General features: G+C 39.3%; 1 protein-coding gene across 1 annotated transcript in view; it reads right to left on the reverse strand.

Moving 5' to 3' along the window:
• The window catches only part of LOC117804658 (protein O-mannosyl-transferase TMTC2-like), an 81,161-nt gene that overhangs the window by 17,963 nt on the left and 46,269 nt on the right, over nucleotides 1–16,929 (reverse strand). The window contains exons 3-8 of the mRNA XM_034672945.1: nucleotides 10,219–11,053; nucleotides 8,043–8,157; nucleotides 7,316–7,401; nucleotides 5,105–5,289; nucleotides 4,697–4,775; nucleotides 782–903 (exon numbers count right to left, since the gene is read on the reverse strand). Coding sequence (XP_034528836.1) covers nucleotides 782–903; nucleotides 4,697–4,775; nucleotides 5,105–5,289; nucleotides 7,316–7,401; nucleotides 8,043–8,157; nucleotides 10,219–11,053 — 1,422 coding nt within the window. The remainder of the gene's footprint in view (nucleotides 1–781; nucleotides 904–4,696; nucleotides 4,776–5,104; nucleotides 5,290–7,315; nucleotides 7,402–8,042; nucleotides 8,158–10,218; nucleotides 11,054–16,929) is intronic.

Here is a 16,929-nt window from a genome sequence, read left to right on the forward strand (position 1 = left end):
ATTAGCACACACTTTACATGGGGTGAATTTTTCTATAACTATGTATTTTCAAAGATATTAAACTTACGAATTTTGCCCAACTAAGGACAAGGCTAACTTGATTGACAGGCGAGCACCCTGTAGCTGTTAGCGACTAAAGGCCCGCCTCTTTACCCCACACTAGCTTGGACGAAGTTTGGTTGTGTTCAGCATCTCCAGTACAGCACCTGCTGACGATTGGCTTTAAAACAGTGCATCGATAACAGACATCACGGTTACTACGTCCATTTTTAGTCTATGGTCTAGACATGAGAGATGTATTTTATTTCCTGTTTTCAGTACTGGATCTTGGTTAAGCCAATGTTGCTAAAAGGTTTAAAAAAGATATATTTCTTCCTTCCTCTCATCCAAATGAATGCTTCGAATTTCCACTTCTTGACCTCTGTTGAGAGGAGAAGAGTTTCTTTAGCATGTGCCCTTCACAGTCAGACCCCTGCACCTCATAATAATTATCACAGCTCTACAGGCTCTGCAGAGGAATCGATGGGATGAGCTCGTCTCGCTCCAATGTCCCATAAGTCAGTCAGTATGCATTATTCATTGCTCTACTCTGCCACTTCACGTCCCGTTTAATTACACTCTGCTTGGTAGTTAACCACTTCAGTCATCAGTGAGATAATGTGTTTGCCTTCGTACTTCTGTGTGGGAGTGTGTGTGTGTGTGTGTGTGTGTGTGTGTATGTGTGTGTGTGTGTGTGTGTGTGTGTGTGTGTGTGTGTGTGTGTGTGTGTGGCAGTACTTACAATGATGGACAGGAGTTTTCCGTATGTAAGGTGGGCAGGGATGTGGTCGGGTTTGGCCCTGAGGGACTCTCTATACCAGTGGCCGGCCTCCTCCAGCCTGTTCAGCCTCATGTATGCCTCTCCTGAAAGAGACCCAGAGTCAAGGTGGAATTTTAAAAAAGTGGACACAAGTATTTCAAAATAAATACAATCAAGGTATGATCTCTAGACGGCATAAAACATTTTTTTTAGAGATGTTCAGTTTCAATCTATCTATTCGGTATAACGCCATGATTAACAGCTCTGTTGACAAATGCAGCTCTTGCAGCACTGTATGCTACGAAGTAGCAGAGATGAGGGGGAACAAATAAGTAACAAACACTGACACAAGTAGGGGTGGGCGATAATTCAATAACGATAATTAGCGTCATATAATTTTTCTCAATACAAATGTAAAAGAAGTTTGATACAATTGTGATATATTTAACCTGTGATTATATCCCCCACCTCTGGAAAAGGAGGGGGCCCTAATGTGCTAATGCTAGTTGCCACCCTGCATTAGACAGAAGAAGGAGACGGCATTGAACAGCCTACCATGTCGTAAGAGGTAAGAGCTAGGCGGGCTTCGTAATGTAAACACAGCTGAAACAAGCGACAGCTAAAAGTAAGGAAACGCAAACCTACCAGCTCAAAGCAGAGTCGTTAGTCTGACACTGTGCTGACTCTGCGTTAACTATTAATTTAATACACTTCATTAAATATACTTTCAGGATGTGGGTAAAGGAAGAGATATCAATATCGCTCTGCCAGTAACCCTTAGAAACCTTTAAGGAGAGTGCACTACTCAAAACAATGCTCTATAAGCTGATACACAGTTTACAGTTTAATATATCATTGTTGTAAATTTGAATCAAATTATCTCAATCTGAGAAAAATAAGATTCTACAAACTAAAACTTCACAAAAATGTAATTTTACACTAAAGAACTGCTTCCTGTTAGCATTGTCAAAATGAGGGATTCAAGGCGCTTATCAGAGAACTAAATCCAGATACAAACTAACAACCCTCTGGTTTCTTCAACTTCACTCAGGATCAAAAATCTGCCTTTATATTTAATTAAAATATTGATTTGATATTCATTGTGCTAATTATGGATATTAACTATTATGAAACATTTTATCGTGATAACATTGTTTTCAATATCCCACAGCTCAAGACACAAGAGTCACTGAACTTTTCATAACCGCGGGTGTCCACTTCAAATCAACTCAAGAAACTGTTCTGCTGTAGACTGTACCAACGGAGGGTTTCTTTGTTGTTTTATCTGCAAAATGAAATGTGTGTCTTGGTTAGCAGAAGTGGCAGGGCGTCAACACAGCAGAGCCACTACTTCAGTTTTGTCTATTTTGGCTTCACTGTTGTACAATGGGAGGTGCTGTAGACATGTCGTCCATCTCTATATACTGTCAAATGTATGTTCAACTTATCATCTTTAAATTCATTTTTTATTTCTTACTATATCAACTTTCTAAGTTTTCAGTGATGATTTTTAATAGATAAAAGGGACAAAATAAAATATTTGCAGCTCAATTGTGATTCAATTTTAACAGAAAGAATGATTTATTGCCCAAGATTTTGCTGGAGAACATTGTTAACAGCCCTCATGGTTTAAAGCTTGAGCAGAAGGTGGCAGAGGAGGATAAATCAGGCTGCCACAGGGAACAAATCTCCCTCAAAAGAAGAAAAATCATAATAACAAATAAATTAAAACACCTGTTTTTGCAATATTCAGCGATGATCCCTGTCTTCCCTTCACCCTGGACACATTTGATTTTTTATCCAGATAAGTAGGTAAAATGTTTATTCACACTGCTTCGTGAAAATTACTTCAACCTTTTTTTCTTTTTTTCCTGAGCGGTGCATTACAAAAACAATATACTGGAACGCCACCTGTTATCCCTAGGGCTCAAACACTGAGAAATAACAGCACTGCGGCTTAAAGTGAAAGTTTTCTTCAAAAGAAAAATTGTTTTGTTGAACACTGTTTGAGACTTTGTTTGATCCGAGGACACGCTGTCAGCTCCCGGGGTTAAAAATGACATCAGAAACCCCTGGACGTCAGAACACAAACACCACCCTCCCTCCACCTGACAAAACACACGTTCTATTCTCATTTAGCTCATCAGAGAAATTCTCCCAAACATCTCCCTGCAATCTCAACTATGCGGTCAGGATGGGCGTCGAGTAATGTAATTAGTATTACAAAAACAAAGAGAGGGATGTGATTTATTACATGGATTAGCTTCAATCCTCTGAGGGTGGACATGGAGTCTGAGCATGCATATATGAGCTGCAGTGTTGGACTCAAACAGGTGGTTCAGGTCTGCAGAAGGTTTCTTTTGGCAGTCAGTGAATGTCAATTTGTTAAATTTAATACAATACTCGAATAAAAAGGAAAAAAAAACATGTCAGAATGGATCGCTGAAGCTCAAGCCAAACTAGTCCCAAGACTATATTATTTCACGTCACTCAAAATCATGAGTTTTGTAATCCTTGCAAATTCAATTACACGCATCAATTGGTAATTTTAACGCATTGAAGCACAACCACTTTGAAGAAGTAAAAACGTCATCGCTCAGTTTTAGTTTCTCTCCTCCAAAACACTGAAGGCTCAGGCCCTGACAAGCTCTTAGTAATGCTGCTATAGGCTTAGACTGCTGGGGGAACTGGCGCACTGACCCACCCCCCCATCACTTACTTGAACTCTCCCTATGCCATTGAAAGTTACTAACCATCGACCTTTCTGGAGTCCCTGAGCTCCCTTGTCCCGTAGTTTACTTCTTTCCTGCTGCTGTGGACATTCCAGACTCCAACTGTTATGGACGTGTCGGACTCCAGGGCAAATACGACCACTAGGGCTGGGTATCACCAGGTCCCTCGCGATACGATACTATCACGATATTTTGCCCACGATAACGATACTATCACAATACAGCGATTCTGCGATAATCGATATATTGCAAGAAATATCATCAACGATACATCACGATATCTGTGTCACTGAAGAAATTCTGAATTTATTGACTGCCCTGAATCCATTTCCCAGGAATTAAAAAACATTGTCAATCAATTTCACATGAACGACAGCCAAGTAATACAAAGTATCTATCAGAGGCCCTCAATATTCCATTGTTCCATTGTCAGTATAGTAAAAGCCAAAGTGGGCCCAGACTTTTAGATTTGAAATTCGACAGTGCATCTTTCACATGTTTTTCTCTGCTGCTAATCCTCCGCCTTGCACTATTTTCTTTTTCTTCTTTTTATTTCCTTTCAAAGAGTACTCTACCGCAGCACCCACTCTTATCCATGCTAAGTGCCATCATGTTGAGGCTTGAAGTAGTGACTCTGTAAATCAAAATTGGAGCAGGCTTTTGTGAGAGAATCTGTTTAGAACGGCTGTATGTTTATTGTTTAAATATTGATATCTGGCGCCAGTGTATCGATAACATATGGCAAGACGAAATATTGCGATATTTGTAGTATCCATATTTTGGCACACCCCTAACTACCACTACTACTACTATTATCTGTCTCATCACTATCATCACTCTCTCTTATTCTCCTCTATCCCTGCAGCAGATAGCTGTGTAACATGAGTCTGGTTCTGCTGGAGGTTTCTGCCTGTTAAAAGGACGTTTTTCCTTGCCGCTGTAACTAGCTAAATACTGCGAGGTGCAATGTTTATGCTGCATTCAGATGATATATGATCTAGTCCTGTCATCAAAAGGGGACTGGATTTTATCCTGTCTTGAAGTTGGGTCTTTGTTAATAATTTAACAGAGTACGTTCTAGACTTGCTATGTTTGTAAAGCGTCTTGAGATAACATTTGTAGGGATTTGGCGCTATACAAATAAAGATTGAGTGATTGAGCTTACCCATCATGTTGAAAAGGCTGTGTGGTGCAAACTGTCGGGGCATTTTCTGCACTGCTTCCTTATAAATAGACAGAGCCTCCTGTAGTGTAGTGGGGAAAAAAAGTGATTTAGCAAGTCCCATTTTGTGTTGCATCAGCACATCACAGGCCCCATAATTGATGAGGGACTCTTATTTTGTGCAACATAAGCGTTACTTACCATGCAGTATCATGTTCAATTCTAAATAGCTGAGCTTTAATCTAGTATTAAGCATGAGTGGTAAATTAAACAAAAAGTGTGTATGAATTTGTTGTGTAAAGCAGTTCAATGTCTTTGATGAATGCTTCAGATTTAGCAAAGAAAGAAAAAAAGAAAGCAAATGGAAACAATTTGTCATTCAAGTTCAAGAATACGCCCTTGGTTCTTTACCTCCTGCTGGCCCTGTTCATGGAACAGTTTCCCCAGGTTGTACAGGCAGCTGGTGACAGAGCTCTTGTGGGCGTGGGGGTCTTTTAAGTTCTCGTCTGGAATGTCGGCACAGGTCAGAAAAGTGCGTTTAGCCTCCTCCAGGTTGCCCTGGTTCATCAAGATGATTCCTGTGTTCAAGTATGCCGCTGTGAGGAGGAAGAGGAGAAGAAATGTACCTGCCATTCATATAACATAAAGCTCAAAAACAGTCATTTAATAAGTGCTAGTTGCTAGTCAGCACCAGAATTGCTAGTCAGTCAAACAAATTACTAATATTTTCATAATTGCAGGCGCAAAATGCCAGCTTTGGTTAATGGACACTGCAATACTGTCGTAATGCTCCACTGAACTGATGTAAACAAGTACAGATAATGGATGCATTGAACGGTGCGATGTAGTTTGGCAGTACTACTACTTCTTCTGTCCATCTCATCACTATCTTCGTTCCCTCTCTCTCTTTCTCCTCTATCCCTCTTTCCAACCCCAAATCGGTCGAGGCAGATGGCTGTCTAACATGAGTCTGGTTCTACTGGAGGTTTCTGCCTGTTAAAAGGAAGTTTTTCCTTGCTGCTGTAACTAGCTAAATACTGCCAAGTGCAATACTCATGGTGGATTAAGATGGGATAAGATCAAGTCCTGGGGACTGGATCATATCCTGTCTTGATGTTGGGTCTTTGGGTATTGAAGGCTGGTGGTGCTAGCTCTGCTAATGTTAGACTCAGTCAGCATAATTTGACATTGTTTATCCACAGACCCTGTAATCCTGTGTTTAGCTGTGTCAAATAAATGATGCTCAATTTGACTGTTTTCTGAGAATTTTCCTAGCTTTGTATTAGTTAATAGGAAAAACAAGCTAAGAAATAAGTCAGTGACTTTTCGAATAACAACACATCAGTTTTCTATGTTTTGTAGTCTGGGGTGATTGACTTGGAATTAGAGCATGGCGATACTGTAAAAGATGTTATCAAGATGAAAATCAGTTAATATCACTAATTATCATGGTAAATATCAAATCATTATTTATTTAAATTTAAAGGAATATTTTTGCCCCTGAGTGAAGTTGAAGAAATGAAAGGGTTTGTCAGCTTGTATCTGGATTTAGTTCTCTGATAAGCTTCTTGAATCCATCATTTCTGACGGTGCTAATAGGAAGGAGGTCTTTTGTGTAAAAAGAGATTTTTGTGAAGTTTTAGTTTGTAGATTCTTATTTTCTCAGGTTGGGATCATTTGCATAGCTTTATTTAAATTCACAACAAAGATATATCAAATTATATACTGCGTATGAGTTTAGCAAAGTACTGTTTGAATAGTGCACTCCCCTTTAATATTTCTACGGGTAATAGGTGGTGTGATATTGTTTCCCACAGTGCGGTGAATGCATCACGTTATTCAGTACTCAGTTGAACTACGTCCCGGTGGACGTTAAACGTGTTGGGAATGCACAGTAGAAGTTGTGTCCGTGCTCTTCCTTTCCCCTCATCCTGAAAGTGTATTTTATTAAGTGATAGACTAACGACTCTGCTTTGAGCTGGTAGGTTGAGTTTCCTTCAGTGTCGCTGTCGCTCGCTTCAGTTGTGTTTACATTCCGCTCCCTAATGTCTTGAAGCCCGCCTACCTCTTACCCTGCGACATGATTGGCTGTTCAATGCTGTCTTTATATTCAGAAAAACTATATCCCGATAATTATCGTTATTAAGTTATCGCCCAGCCCCACTTGGAATAATAGAGAAAAAGAAGACAAAGGGGATCAAAGTGAGATAAATTAGCACAAGAAAAGTACTTCAGATATAGAAATAGATTATGCTAAATGGAGAGTATTCAAGAGAAGAATCGAAGATAAATCAATAAAAAAAAAGGAATCTGGAAACCTGCCCTCTCTCATAAATTGTCCTTGCTACATTTAAAAAAGGAGTCTCATCTCACATGTGAGCACTCAAGTGTGAGATTGAATCTGATCCAGCTGCAATAGCTTAAGAAAGGCCCTGAAAATGATCATGTGGCAAAAGAACATCTACTTCAGCATTAAAATGATGACAGAGCTTGATGGTGATCCAATAATGGACTCAAATCTATTTAAACTAGAGACAGACTGAAGCCAGAATTGAATATGTAAGACATTTTAATCGCTGATGAATCCCCTACAAAGAAAGACCTTTTTTAATGTTTACTTACATGCCAGTGTTGGACGGCTCCCAATGGCCAGTTTGTAATAATGCAGTGCTTCAGAGAAACGTTCATTCTCCTGCAGCAGCAGGCCACTAACAGACAGAAAGAACAAAATGTGAGACATATTAAATACCACAAACTTAATAAAGGAGGATTTGCCTTGATCTACAAAATCTGTGGAGGTGAAGTAGGCTTTAACCAAAATTGCAGCACGTCAAAGTGATGAGGGCACTTTGGGGGAAAGCTGAGATATGAAACTATAAAAATATTTGCAGCTTCTGTATCCTCCATCCAATATACCACCATTTGGTTTCCCCTCTCTTTATGTTGCTCAGCCAGCTTCCTGACATCTGTAACTTGAGCAGCAAGCAAAGAGAAAAACAAAGTCAGCATGAGAGTGAGAGACATAGGTCGGCTGTGAGGTTTTGGCACCTTTGACACCTCTTGTTGCAAGATTGGAAGCAGCTTTGTGTTCTCCCACAGGTCCCGCAAACTACGACTAGTCAAATCAGTAGCACAAGAACAAAGAGGACCAACAGGGACACAAAGTTCTTCCTCTTCTTTCCCCTTCTATTAGATCTATTTTCATTTGTTCTTCCGTCTTCCCTGTCTGTCATTTCCCTTTTTCTTGTCATTCTTTCATGCTCTGCTGCTGCGATCTCCGGTGATGGATGGGAGGAATCAAAACTCATTCTTGTCAAGACTCTGCAAACAGGAGATCTTAAACACTCACAGGTTATACAGCATGTCAGCCATGTTCCCTCGGTGGTGCAGAGCATTTCTGTATGCTGTCTCTGCCTCCGCCATCTTCCCCTGGTTCTTCAGCACGTTCCCCAAGTTTCCCCAGGCTATGAGAGACATGTCAGTCAAAAGTGGGGAAGCAGTGTTGGTATTCATTTGAAAATAGTTTCTAAATAAATAGTGGCAAACTCCTTTGTATAAAGTGACATTGTGTATGTTTAATTATATAATGTCCTACAGAATCATCTCTACTATTTTCAAAGCAAGTCTGACATGAATGAGAAGATATGAGAGCAGTCACATTCCAATTTTCTCTACAGGCTTTGCTGTTAACTTCAATTCACAAAGCAGAAATGTCAGCTTCTGTTTTTTTGTGGTTTAACTTCCCACGCACCTTTCAAGAGCTTGAACAAGGTTGTCTTGCTAGCAGTCTTCTTCACGTCATAACACCAAATGATAGCATTATCCACATCTTAGCAAACATTAGCATTAGCTATACATTTTGCCTTATAAGTGAGAACAATTTCCTTATGCAACTTGGAACACAACAGCACAACATAATGCAGTTTAGCTCAAATTTAGCTTGCCTACAAAACTACGGTCAGAGACTATACAAAGTAGCCGATAACCAATATTTGGAGCCGATATTCATTTGCAGTAAAAGGGGAAATTGGTGTCAAAATTTTGAAAGTGACAAAACTTAACTTACTTAACCCTGTTTAAATTCCTTTAAGCATATGTTTATTAAACAGCTTTTCAGATTTTTAACATGTTAAAGGGGTTTTTTTTAGACAATAGACATCTTTGTTTTAAAATTCTAACAAAAAGTACAGGGAGCTCCCAGGCTCATCAGCATGTCTTATAAGTTAAATGAAAACTTAAACAAATAAATAGCTCTGTAAAGTTTTCTACAGTAAATAAAGTTTTCCGAAATGTCAATATAACTGAACTGTTAATCTTTCACTTATCTTTGTTTTATGGGGATATTTCAGTGTTTTTTTAAGTGGGGTTGTATGAGTTTTAAATCACTAGTAATTGTAGGGGCCACAACGGATGCTGCTCAGCTCGTCCCCTGTAAGGAGAAACTGCAGGGGAAATGAAACACAAGCTAGGCTACGGTTTCTAAAGACGGTGTCATTTCTGTCACATGATTTAGTTAATTTTGTCACATGATTTAGTTAAATATCCCAGTTTTAAATTGATCTCTTATCAGCCGTCAGATTTTAAAAAAAAGGCTGATGCCGATATGCGCCAAAATGCCAAATATCAGCGCCGATAATCGGTCTATCCCTAATACAAAGCAAGGTTAGTTGACTTTCATGTTTGCAAAATTAAGACAGCTAACTTTTGTGAATGCCAGGGACCAGAAAAATGGTAAATGCGAACATATATAGAGTAAAAGTATGGTACAAGAAAAGAAGAGGAATAAGTTGGCCAGCTCCCCAGCTGAACAGCAACATTTAGCTTGCTAATACCAAGCGGCAACCTCCGGCCTCAAACTATGAAGCCCATGTGAAACTGTTATAAACTGCAATTCATCGAGAATCTGCTTGAGGCTGGCTGCAGAAACACCAGAAACCACATAGACACCAATTCAACAAAGACGATCTTTGCAGCATTAATAAACATGTTTATAGCCTGGTACAAAAAACAGCTCGGCTCTACGAAGCTAATTTCTCTATCGGCACACCCCATATGGGGGAGGAATTTTTTTTCTAATGCAACCGTTCAGAAGATATTAAGATTACCAGTTTTTGCCCAAATAAGGACTTGACTGACTTGACTGACTTGACTGACAGACAGGAACACATAGCTGTTGGCCAGGAGGCTCAAACTCCGCCTCTTTATGCCACACTCTGCCTAGTTGAGTTCCGCATTTCCAATATGGCTACCGCCGTCGATTGGCTTCGAAACAGCTCTCAGGAACAGATGGGTGACGTCACGGATACTATGTCCATTATTTATACAGTCTATGGCTAATAAAAGCTAACACCAGCCACCATAAGCTACTAGACATGCCAGGCCTAGTAAACTTTATTAGCAAGTGTTTTTTTAACAAAAGGCAAACAATGTCCCTTTAAATCAAGGTCTGTTCCTTGACAGTTTTTTTAACACACAGTTATCAATTTTTGGGCTATCCTTAATGATAACTGGGGTCTTCCTCTTACCTTTAGCAGGATTCACACTTATCCCAGACTTGTAGAGATTTTCCTCATTGCTCCAGTCTCTGTTTCTTTGAAAAGTTCGGAGTCCATTCAGCAGCACCAGTCCCACACAGAGACACAACAGTAAGGCCTTGGAGCCTCTAGTCCTCAGTCTGATATACAAGGTTCTGGCACCAGTAGCGACCAGTAAACAGAAGCCTATACTGGGAATGTAGAGTACCCTCTCTGCTATAACAAAACCTACATAAAAGAACACGTTTGTTGCAGGGATAAAAGGCAATGAGATGATGGCTAATGAAAATAGTACAAGGTTTTCTGTAGGGGGAAGGGAAGTCTGGGCAGGGCAGTGGTGGAGTCCAGCTGACCCATTCATGGTGGTCTTTGGTGGCCCCTGGTCTGTGTTGTGGTTTGTGTCCGGGGCATGATAACCATTCCCATTAGTGATTGATTTCCCATTAGTGACACAAGCCTTCCCATTGGTCTCCTTGGGTTTTAAATTGGAGCCACGAAGGCCAAATAAAGCCAGGAGGATAAATCCACCATAAAAGGCAACAGTGTGAAGGTTCCTCCAGTCGGCTAAGGATTTCACCAAGGGCACCGCGTCCATGGACCAGTCGAAGCTGAGCTTTTCAGGGCAGAGTAGGAGCCATGCGTTGGCAGCTGGCAGATGAAGGAACGTTAGTGTCCGGGTGAGAAAATGTGTCGAGTCAGCCGCGGGGTTGTCGGAGTTAGAGAAGTTCGGGGGCTTGTTGCCCATCCAGTAGAGGCGAGCCAAGAGCAGAACCACTCCCCAGGAAACAAGAATGGCAAGACTCAGCAGAACACTGATGTTCTTTTTCTGGAAGAGAGGAGAGGAAAAAAGGCATGTCAAAGTAAAACACCAAGATCAACATTTCTGGCTTAGTCAAAGCCACAGTATTCTGTTTGTCCTCCTCCTCCTCCTACAAGTTACTGGCCGGACTGCCCACTGTAAAATTGTCGGATGGACAGTTTTGGCGGCCATTAAGAGATTTTACGACACTCAGAGACAGTGCTTTAGTCAATGGTATGGACAAGCTTAGTTTCTATTGCTAAGTCTGTATCACTTTATGAGACTTTTATTTTTGTATTTTCACTAAGCTGTTGTGTGCATTTGTATATTAGTAAAATATTTAAGATCGCAGAGCAACATTTAACATTTCTATTTAACATTTAACATTTCTATTTAACATTTAACATTGATATTTAACAATTAACATTTAACATTAAACATTTAGGTTTAGATTTAACATTTAGATTTAACATTAAAGTTTTCCATTTAAGATTTAGATTTAGCTTTTGGATTTAACAGTGATTGTAACTTGTATAAATTATCTAAAACAAAATTAAATGTGAAGAAGATCACAAATAGAAACAAGAATACCAAGACTCAGCAAAACACTAATGTTCTTTTTCTGGAAGAGAGGAGGGGAAAAAGGCATGTCAAAGTAAAACACCAAGATCAACATTTCTGGCTTAGTCAAAGCAAAACATTTTGTTTGTGTTCCAGAGCACCTGTGTTTGTTTTATTTAAGGAGTATTTTTAAATACATGTCACTGAATGTCACAAAAGTCCTTTCAGGCCTTTTAGACTTTCTTAAGGAGGCTCAGATCCTTAGACATCTGCAGAAAGATACTGCAGATGTTTTATCAGTCTGTGGTGGCAAGTGTGTTATTCTATGCTGCAGTCTGCTGGGGAAGCAGTATAAAACACAAGGATGTGAGGCGACTGGACAAACTAGTGAAAAAAGTTGGCACTGTGATTAGAACCAGGTTGGACTCACTGGAGGCTGTGGTGGAGAGATGCACACAGAAGAAGCTAGAGGCCATTCTAAATTACACAGATCATCCACTTCACAACTTCTTTGTGGACCAGAGAAACAGCAGCTGTGGACAGCTCATCTCTCTGTGCTGCAGGACTGAGAGATATAGAAAATCATTCATCCCTGCAGACATTAGGCTTCATAACTCTTTAGCCAATGGGAGATGAGCTGACAGACATCTGAATTACTTGTTTTATGTGATTTTTATAATTTTATCTGCCAGACACCTGAATTTCCCTGCTGGGATGAATAAAGTACATTCTATTGTATTCTAAATGTAATTGTGTTCTTGTTAGACAACCAAGTATTAATCGTGATGTTTAAGTCCAATAAATACAAACTGTAAAACTTTGTTTTATATAATTTTGAGTGGATGAAATGTATAGTATCCCACTGTAACATAGAAATAAACTACACAAAGAAATCCCAGGAATGTTTTTGATAACTGCCTGGCGCATACACCGCACTCATATACAACTATGCACTTTTTACACAAACATAGTTTTGAAATTAAATTGCATCCAAGCCAGAAACAAGACAGCTTTGTTTACATGACAAAATGTGTGACATGATATATTTAACATTTTGAAAGACACATTTGGGTTTGAACAGCTGTGCCCTGTAATGAATGTCACTTTTCATTAGCAACAATATGAATGTTTGTATGAAAAAGTTAGCGTTTTTAATGGAGTTTGTCAGATTCTAACTGGTGAAAGCTGCTTTGTTTTAAGTTCATATTTGTTTTTTCAGTAAGTTCTTATATTACAGGAACATTTCAAAATAATTTAAGTAATAGAGATAAAGTTGTGAATTTCATCTATCATTCGCCAACCCACTTTCCCTCTCTGAAGTAAATCTTAAGCATGAGAAGCTTTTTTTGTAAGTCCTTCCATGTTGCCTGTCAGGATTGGAGTGTGACTGGTAATCAGCTTAAGCCTCATTGTGTTGGTACGTAGACGCTGTTTACATCTCATAAGAGCATTAATTATGCTGCATGATCACCATTAGGTCCTCTGTCACGCAACACCTCTAAATGAACTGTCACACGCCAATGGGTGCTCGCTGCACCCTTGACTTAGTGTTCCCTTTTTACTCTAAATCGTGTTGAACTATGAATGACTGGATTTAAACACTTGTCATTAGAGGATATACAGTAACTCTTTTTGAATCAGGGAAATAAGATTCTGATGCATTAATCAGATTCAACTTTGTATGTGATCAAACCAAAGGTAGAGTTGTTTCTGTTCAGTTCTCTTGTTGCAGTAAATCCACATGTTGCAGCCTGAGCCTTCGCTTTATATGACTGTATGTCCGTGGAGATTATTTTTGAGCCAGCGCCACACATTGATAATCAGCATGTTTAACATTTTGTACACCTCAATATGATCGGTCACATCTCTTACCTTTTGAACTTTGATCAGTAGCCTGTTAAATTAAATTTTAGAGAAATGGGAAAGTGAAGAAAGATTTTTTTTCTTTTGTCCTTCATATTTCTTAAAAAACAAGAATTTAGTATGGTCCTTTAAATTATCTACCACTCCCATTCTAATAAGGAGCAGGTTTTTCTTAAATCGAAGTAAACCTGATTTGATATCTTTCACATAGCACTAATTTAACTAAAATAATGTTAAATTAAATTGTTGCTTTTATTTTTAGCGTGCACAACTTTACAAATGGCGCCTCATACTACACATGGTAAGGTTGTTTAATGACACCCCTTACCTTTTGACCTTTGATCAAAAGCTTGTTAAATTCAATTTTAGAGAAATGGGAAAGTGTAGAAAGATTTTTTTTCTTTTGTCAGTCAGATTTCTTAAAAAAACAACATTTTAGTATTATACTTTCTGAAATTTTGTTAGAGGCATGTTTTTCTTAAGTCGAGGTAAACCTGATATGATATCTTTCACATAGCACTGATTGAACTATAATAATGTTAAAGGTTTTTCTAGCTGGTTATGAAATAAATAGGCAACGGATCTCATCATAAGCTACAAAAGCAAAACGATTTTTTCTATATTGTCATGAATAATGTCTGAAATCACTGCCACTGGGTAGGTTTGAAGTTACAATGACTTGTATACAAAGTAAGTACTTCTAACAGGAGAATCTCTGTTTATGGCAACTGTGTTTTTTTTCTTTGTTCCCTTACAGATTGTAAAAAATACAAACAATTGAACTAATAAATGTAAAAAAAATAGAAAAATACACTAATAATAATAAAATCAGAGACAGGCATCTTCATCTACTGGACAAAATCTAATGACATAACATCATGAGTGATCGTCATCGTCAACCCTTCTTAGCTCTTGTGTGTTGTGGACTTTATTTGAACCTCTCTGAGGGGATTACAGAGGCATGTTGTTCTTGAATAAGTGCTTGTTTACATACCATGAATGCTGTAGTATCATTGCAATGGACGAAAAGTTTATGTATGGCGGATCTAGTGTACATGTTCTCAATAATGAGTCTGATTTAAGTGATAATCACCGTCAGAGCTGCTATAACTCAAAGTGCTAATCTGGTGTTTCTTTTTATCTCTTAAGTGAGTTTACTCCACTGCAGCAATAATTTAAACTCTATATAATCGGCTCTGAATGAATTGCACAATAACCATATTAAGGCTGTCTTTAAAAGCTACATAGAGTACAAAAATACCTTTTCATTTGCCTCATTAATAAACCCAAGGGAGAAATCCCCCCTCTCTTAGAGTGAGTATGCTTGAATAAGCTCATGAGGGCATATAGAAAGCATAAGTTATCCATAGCACGATAGGATGTTAGGATTAGGCTAAGAGGTTTAGCACTGACTTGCCTGACCCTATGGCTTCAGTACAGCTGTTGATTTCTGCAGATATTAAATGTAAAAGCATGATCCTGCAGAGGTGAGCTGAGGTAGGAACTGTAAGCAGAGCTGTTTACAGGAGGTCACTTGTCAATAGTAAGATGGAAAAGCGTTAGCTCAAAGAGTTTCAGAGCACTCAAAGAGCCAGGGAGGAAGGGAAATTAGAGGAAAAAAAGGATATTGATTAGGTTTCTGGAAGGTTGTCCACACAGGATAAGACAGAGTGCCTTTTACACAAAAATGGGAGTGTATGTATTGATGGATGGGCCTATATTGGCTGTCAGGGGAGGAAACTGTCTGAGAAATCCAATTCTGCTTGGTATCAGAGGATGAGCCAATTTCCAGCAAGAGAGTCATTTGTGGTATTTAGGTGAATGAGCTTCATTTTATCTCTTGCTGCCTTGTCTATATCTAAATCGTTCCTTAATTGACTTCCTGATCAATCACACCGACACAACTCAAAGTGCAAGCAGAACAGAGCAGAGGCTGCTTTCAGCAATTTATAATCGGAAATCTACAAACTCGGCAGCTAATAAAGGATTTTTCCGATAGTTGGACACAAAGTTTCTGATTTGTGTGTTTAAGAAGCAAAAGGTTTCTGGAGTATACTTGAACTGCTGTGGACATGCAAGACACCAGCTGCTACGGACATGCCGGACTCCAGCGTCGACAGCTACTACTACTACAACTACCATCCATCTCATCACTATAGGTGTTTTTCAACCGCAGGAACTTTACCCGGAACTAGTAACTTTACCCCTGAACTACGTGCGTTTCGACCGGAGGAACCAGGGTCTAAATTTAGTTGAGGGGTGGTTAATCTCCCTCGCGAAAAGCCCCCGCTTTGGTGGTAGTACTTTTCAAAGGTCCCGGGGCTTTCAGGGGGGCAGGGCCTGCAATGCTGAACGTGTCTGATAGGTAGATTAACAGCAGTGTTTTTATTCTGCCCACCGTCCACAATAACATCACACACATCGATTCACTTGATTTCTCTTTCTTTCATTTGTTTTTATTTGTTCTATCTTTTTTGAATGTGTGTGTACTTTTCAAAAGAAGAAGACGTGATTCACTTGATTAAATAGCCATGTAACAGCAGTCTTCTCTAAATCTACCACAGACGTGTCTCTCCCGGTGTTGCTGTTTTAAAAGTGACCCTGTCAACTGGAGACCTTCAGCTGAACGTGTCAGTGTTTGTAGAGTTTACACAGCTGTTGAAACACAGAGGGAGTTCCCAGGAATGAAAACTAGTTTAGTTTTTTTCTTAATATTTCAAAATATCCTCATCAGATATTTAATGATTGTCTAAACACGTTTATGAGGGATGCATCCGGCTGAGAGTTGGAAGTTAACAGGGTCGCTGTTTAAACCAAAACACCAGCCGATCTCCGCCACGGCTTTTTGAGTTCAAAAGGATTTTAAAGCCGTGTTGAAATGTCTTTGCTACTCGCGCTTATCTCCTCTCTCTCACGTGTTGATTCAGTGAATCCATCTGTGATGAAATATAGCACCATCTAAAACAACGAAACTAGTTTGCATTCCCAGGAACTCCCTCTGTGTTTCAACAACTGTGTAAACTCCACAAACACTGACTTACAAAAAAGATAGAACAAATAAAAACAAATGAAAGAAAGACAAATCAATTAAATCACAGATGTGTGTGATGTTATTGTGGACGGTGGGCAGAATAAAAACACTACAGGTAATCTACCAATCAGATCCGTTCAGCATTACAGGCCCTGCCCCCCAAAAGTCCCAGGACCTTTGAAAAGTACTGCCCCCCAAGCAGGGGCTTTTCAGGGGGGAGATTAATTACCCCTGAACTAAATTTTGATCCTGGTTCCTTCGGTATAAACGCATGTAGTTCAGGGGTAAAGTCCCTACAGCTGAAAAACCCCTTTAGGTTATCAGGCACCTCTCCTTCAGGATCATCTACCAGTCAGGGTCCGGGAGGCAGACACCCTCTTTACTTTAGGCTTAAAACTTTCCTTTATGATAAAGCTTATAGTTAGAGCTGGCTCAAGATTGGACTAGC

The sequence above is a fragment of the Notolabrus celidotus genome, chromosome 21 (assembly GCF_009762535.1).
Source record: "Notolabrus celidotus isolate fNotCel1 chromosome 21, fNotCel1.pri, whole genome shotgun sequence".
Classification (NCBI taxonomy): domain Eukaryota; kingdom Metazoa; phylum Chordata; class Actinopteri; order Labriformes; family Labridae; genus Notolabrus; species Notolabrus celidotus.